Source organism: Merops nubicus, unplaced genomic scaffold (assembly GCF_000691845.1).
Source record: "Merops nubicus isolate BGI_N331 unplaced genomic scaffold, ASM69184v1 scaffold12329, whole genome shotgun sequence".
Classification (NCBI taxonomy): Eukaryota; Metazoa; Chordata; class Aves; order Coraciiformes; family Meropidae; genus Merops; species Merops nubicus.
The window spans coordinates 1-5,867 of record NW_008630218.1 but is presented as its reverse complement, the minus strand read 5'-3'; the positions used below and the strand labels follow the sequence as shown (position 1 = coordinate 5,867).

Below are 5,867 nucleotides of genomic sequence, written 5' to 3'. Positions count from 1 at the left end.
TGCCACTGTGTCCTTCTCAGCCCTCCCAGGGCTCTGGCTGATTAACATGGGCCCAGAACAGTCGGTTAGAGCTCAGCCCTGTCATCCAAGCCCACGTATGGGCCAAGAGGTGAAACACCACGAGAAATGCTCAGCCTGTTACAACCCTGGGCTTGCATGACCAGTTCTGGTCCAGCGCTGCTGGCGTTTTGTGCCAGCACACTAGGGCTGGTGCTGCTGCCAGCCGTGCTCACCGATGGCCTGGAAGTGCTGGAGGGCATGCTGGGCAGGCCCGTGGTACAGCACCCTGCCAGCAGCCAGCAGCGTCAGGTTGTCAAAGAGCCGGAAGATGGAGTACCGGGGCTGGTGGATGGAGAAGATGATGGTTCTCCCTTGTCCTGCCATCCTGAGTGTGAAGTAAAGAAGGACAGAGACGTGAGCTTTGCAAGTCGATTCACCATTTAAATAAGAGAATTTGCAAGTTCAGTTAAGCCTTGGTTAAGTTTTATTAAATTGCCGTGCCAGAGGGGGAGAAATTAGGTCATATTTATAGTGTCTGTGTGAGAAAAGAAAGTTCCCTCTTACTGGGAATGTTGTTGGATGGAAAATCCTGGGAAGGTCTTGATGCAAACATAAAGCTCTGAAGAGTCTTCTTTTCTTGTAGTAAATTCAAAATTATGTAAAATTTGCAAACAGAGAGTGTGTTGTGCTTCCCAAAGATGGGCCTGAGATGTTGTGTCAGGGAAACAGCTACCTGTGTCCTGACTACTGTCCATATTAGATGGATCACCTCACCAGACTATACAAGAGGAATTTGTTGCTTCTCTGGCCCGGGCAGACACAAAAATAAATGAAGCTGTCACGGACCAGCTGCAGTCCCAGCGTGTGCATGCTTCCTGCAGAGCACTGTGTGCTGCCCTGAGCAGCTGCTTTGGAGTGAGAGGACTCGTGCCGCCTGTTCCCTGCCCCCTTCACAGCCTGGGCTCTGGGCAAACTGTGCCCTATCTGATTTCCCTGCTTGCTCCTTCTGACTGCAGCCCAAGTCAAAGGGAACTGACACGTAGCAGACTGAGTGGTGGAAGCTGGAAGGTGTTTCCAGTGCTGTCACCTTTTCAGTAGCAGCAGGACAGCGTTGGCAGTGCTGGCGTCCAGCCCGGTAGTTGGCTCGTCCAAGAACAGGATGGCAGGATCTGTGATGAGCTCCATCCCAATGTTGGTCCTTTTCCGCTCCCCTCCGGACACTCCGCGTGTGAACTGGGTCCCAACCTGCCACAAAGCAAGAAACCTGTCTGGTTTGGGCTGCAAACAGGAACCTGAGTGAACAGGATCCTGCTGACAGGGCAGCGTTTGGGAAGAGGTGTAAGGAATTCCGACCCTGCTCTCAAGTGCAGCTGTAGATGCTGCCTCACACGTGGGCTGTTTCTCAGTGTTAGTGTTATCTGAGGGGCTCTCTTTTTCTCCAGCCAGACTGCCTCTGCCCCTCCCTGCAGTGCAGGAGCACGTGGCAGTGTCCCTGCAGAGTCTGTACAGATCCCTGTGCAGAAATGTTAGCGATTATTGTGTTACTCAAATAGCTTAACTTTACGTATTTTTTTTGTCTGCCATGCTGAACCATGTGGTTAATTAAATAAATCACTTCATTTCTTCATGATTTAAGCATCATATTTACACGCCTTACCTTGGAATCTGCCACCTTGCTCAAGCCCAGCTCCTTGATGATCTGATTCACTCGTTCATTTTTCTCCTGTTCCGTCACTGACTTGGGCAAACGGAGTGCTGCTGAGAACTTCAAATTTTCTCTTACAGTCAGGGTTCCCATCACCACATCATCCTTCAGGGAAAAAAAAAAAGGTAGATACTTGGTGGTTGCTTGCAACCTCTATTTGTTTCTCTGAGAATTATATCTGCCTGTGTTTTGTGTTGTCCTCGTGTGCAGAGGGACAGCAGCACCCGCCAGAACATGCAGTGAGGTGCATCTTCAGGGCCTGTGTCGTAGCAAAGAGCTGATTTCATGCACAAAATTATATTTGCCTTTATTCATAAAGCAACAAAGTACAGGAAAATATCCGTTGTGCATGATATCAAAACTATCCCTCCTGTATTGGTGCCTTACTCAGGCGTGTGGAGGTGCTGAGCGAGATACTGAAGGGCTCAAGGACCCTCAGGAGCCACTCAGGTGAGGTTGCTCTCACTGTGGATTTGTTAGTGCAGCCTCAGCCCGCTGCAGGTCCAAGCAGGGGGAAGAGGAGGAAGGGAAGGAGCAGTGTGGGCTCACGTCTGGTAGGGTGAAGTCTGTCCCAGCTTGTTTCAGCAGAGGAGGAGGGAGGGAGGGCTTTTAGGTGTTATCTGCTTATCTCTTGCAAAAGGAGTCTGCCAGATGTGGGAAGTTCAGGGAGTTACGTGTGTTTTGAGAGACTACCTTTCTGTAAGAGGACTGCACTTTTATAAGGGGCTTTCACAGCTGCACCTCTGCAGGGCCTGAGGAGCTGCAGGCATGCTGCCAAGCACAGCAGTGGGGAGGGGAAGGAATGAAAAGAGGGATGTGGCTTTCCTTCCTTTGGCCTTCCTATGCCTTTGTCCACAGCCCACCTTGGCAGAGTAAAGGTCTTCTCATAATGGGCCTTAGTGACATTGCCCTGGGCAAGTGGAGCTACAGGCTGCATATTACCAGACAAGGGCACACTTGGGAAACATTCCGTTCATACTGGTCCCCTCCAGCTGCTCTCCCAGATGCAGAACAAGGAGGGACCCAAAGCACCCACTCCCATTGAATGCAGAGCATTAAGGAGAGAGACTTAAATACACAGCAGAGTCTCTCTCTCAGTGAGGGAAGGCATGGGGAGGGTTGCTGCTGCACCAGCCTCCATTCTTGGAGCAATGCAAGGTCCTTACAACACTGCAGCAACTCCCAGCTGCCGTCAGAAGGGGACAATAAAACCACAGAGTGATAGAAGTGACTCACCTGAACCACGTACCCAGAGGTACATTTAAAGTTGGCAGGCTGAGGAGCTCCATTGATCAAAATGTCACCAGAAAGCCCATGGGGATCCTTCCTGGCAGCCAGAATGTCAAGTAGACTAGGAGAAAATGTGTTTATTTGTGAGCTGAGAGTGCAGGAGGTGAGCTCTCTGAACTACAAACCTAATTCATGGAACAAGCAGCTACATAAAAGCCTCCTGTGTTAAACATTTGCTGTTTAGAAAATAGCAGCTTTCAAGGCCTTAGTTTCTTCTGTCCTTGTTTCCTAAGGAAATGAGAGCTGCAATTTCCCAGTGCATTGTGTCTGTTTGTTCAATAATATGAGCTTAACCTAGGAATATACATCAAGATTGTGTATCAGGAGTGGACTAAAGTGTGAACTAAAACTGTATTACATCTTCACTGTCAGCTGACTGTCTTTTTTGAATGCAGGTATTTATCAGAGACCAGTGGGATCTGCACAGACCTAACTGGAACAAAACCTTTCCCTGAAAGTACTGTCCATTACTGCTAAATACGTGGAGGGTCTTCTTCACCTCCGTGGAATTTCTGGGCAGGACTAAGAGGGCACTTACGAAGATTTCCCGCTGCCAGTGGGTCCCAAAATTGCATTCAGCCCTGGTCTCATGATGCCACTGTAAGACAAAACAGATAGATAGGTTTTACAGGACAAGCTGGGTTCATAGGTTTTACAAAACAGATAGGTTGGATTTCTCTCTTGGTGTTTCATCTGTTGACGTGGGTTTATAGGTTTTACAAAACAGATAGATTGGATTTCTCTCTTGCTGTTTCATCTGTTGACGAGTGTAAATGATCTGTAGAACTACCTTCTACATCCTGTTAATTTTGGAATTAATGAAGCTGCCTGATCACAAATAATATTTCTGATCAGTGAAATGCCACCTTAATTTTTATTCCAAACTCAAGAAGAACTGATCTTCATATAGTGAAGATAACACAGAAACCAGAATTAAATGTAGCAAAACCTGTATGTGTGGTTTCCTCTCTGCATCTCTAGAAGTGAAGCACACACTCGCTTTAAGCACATTGAGTTTAAAGGTATTATTCTCTTAGCAGAGAGAATAATGGTCCCTGCAAACAGAACAGACTAGGGGTTTGTCTGTACTTACAGGACCAGATGAGATCCACCCGAGGGTACTGCAGTTGGCAGTTTCTTTTTTACCTGATTTTAACACATTGAGTTTAAAGGTATTATTCTCTTAGCAGAGAGAATAATGGTCCCTGCAAACAGAACAGACCAGGGGTTTGTCTGTACTTACAGGAGCTGCAGTTGGCAGTTTCTTTTTTACTTGATTTTAAGCCACAAAAGCCGGGATAGAAAAGCTTTTAAGTATTTGGGGAAAAGACCCTGTAGAAATGATACAGTGCATGGAAATGCTGCTGCCTGGAGCATGTGAAGGCATCTCTGCTCTTTTTCCTGACTAGTCCCTAAAATCTGCACTCAGGAAGCTTTGTTGTGCACGAGAGTGACGCTGCACACACAAAAGCCTGTCTGTCTGTTGTGATACCAGGTTTATCTTCAACCACACTCCAGGACTGGTTATCAGCAGTGCAGGTACACGTGAGCCGAGTACTTGGCTGTGGGTCTGGCCCAGTACAAAAAATCAATATGTAATAAAACAAATAGAGCTGTTGCATTTTCTTAAAGGGAAAAGCAAACTGTGTGTTAAATGTTGGTCTTTACACTAAGCCACAAGAGGGGCCTTCTGCTCACAGCACTGCAGCTCACCTGGGTCAGTCACCTGAGCTGCTGTCATGTACAGCTCCTGAGGAGAGCAAGGAAGAGCTTCCAAGCTCGTGTTTCGAGGTGTGGAGGGTGCCTGGGCAGGAGCAGGACAGGCAGAGCTGCACGAGGGGTGACTCTGGCAGCGGCTGGAGCTGAGGGGCTGCAGCCAAGTGTGACTGGAAGGCATGCTGAGTGAGGGCTGCCACCTAGCTCAGGCCTTCACGCAGATTATTGAACAAGGGCAGCAGTGGTGTAAGTCCTTTACTGCAGGAGTGCTCAGTGTGGAGGGGAAGAAAGGTCAAACTCCACATGTCTTCCGAGTTAACCTAACCCTTCTTTATGTTACTTTCAAAACCATTTTAAGTTAAACCCCCCAAAATCAGCCTTCCCAAAGGCCGCCGCGGGGAGACGCAGGGATCGAGGGCAGTGGTGGCTCCTCAGGGGACGCCGTGGGGCAGTGGAGATGTGCCCACCAGTGAGGGCAGCCACGGCTGGTGCCTGTGCCCCGTGGGACCCGTGGGGCAGGGACACGGCACCCACAGCACGAGCACTGCTGGCTGAGCACCACGGGGCCCCACGGAGAGCTGGAGCACCGCGGGCAGCACACACCAAACCTACCTACAGAGCAGCTCTCCAGCCTGAGCCAGCCTGGGGGCTGTGCCTGGCGCCCCAGTGCTGTGAGGAGACTCGGCTGTCCGCACACAAACCGAACACGCCTCAAAGACACGCTCAGATACGTACTTGACATCTCTCAGAACCTCCTTGTCAGCTGTTTTTTTCCAGCACAGGAACCCCGTCTTCACGGTGACGCGGTAGCAGATGTTGTGGAAGGTGAGGACGCTGCCGCCCCGGGCTGGGTCGGGGAGGGCCTGTCCTCTGCTGGGCACCCCGTTGGTGTCCCCGTCCGGCACCCCCACGGCCACGCTGAGCTGTGGCTGGCCGCCCGCCATGGCCCCTCTGGAACTGGAGGAACGGGAGGATGTCGTTAGGGGTGGGGAGGGAAGGTGCCTCCGCTGGGTTCAGTGTTCAGCACTGCACCTCCTGTGGGCCTTGCAAACATCCACCGAGGCTTCTCTCTCTCAGATGGGAACTCTGGATCCTGTGGCTCAGACCTTGAACTAGAAGCAAGTGATGGAGATGAGAATAATCCCCTCATAATCCA

General features: G+C 50.1%; 1 protein-coding gene across 1 annotated transcript in view; it reads right to left on the bottom strand.

Annotated features, from left to right (window-relative positions):
- Nucleotides 1–5,655, bottom strand: part of ABCG2 (ATP-binding cassette, sub-family G (WHITE), member 2 (Junior blood group)) — a 15,778-nt gene extending 10,123 nt beyond the window's left edge. The window contains exons 1-6 of the mRNA XM_008947201.1: nt 5,447–5,655; nt 3,534–3,593; nt 2,942–3,056; nt 1,658–1,810; nt 1,088–1,245; nt 234–385 (exon numbers count right to left, since the gene is read on the bottom strand). Coding sequence (XP_008945449.1) covers nt 234–385; nt 1,088–1,245; nt 1,658–1,810; nt 2,942–3,056; nt 3,534–3,593; nt 5,447–5,655 — 847 coding nt within the window. The remainder of the gene's footprint in view (nt 1–233; nt 386–1,087; nt 1,246–1,657; nt 1,811–2,941; nt 3,057–3,533; nt 3,594–5,446) is intronic.
- Between the last annotated feature and the right edge of the window lie 212 nt (nt 5,656–5,867).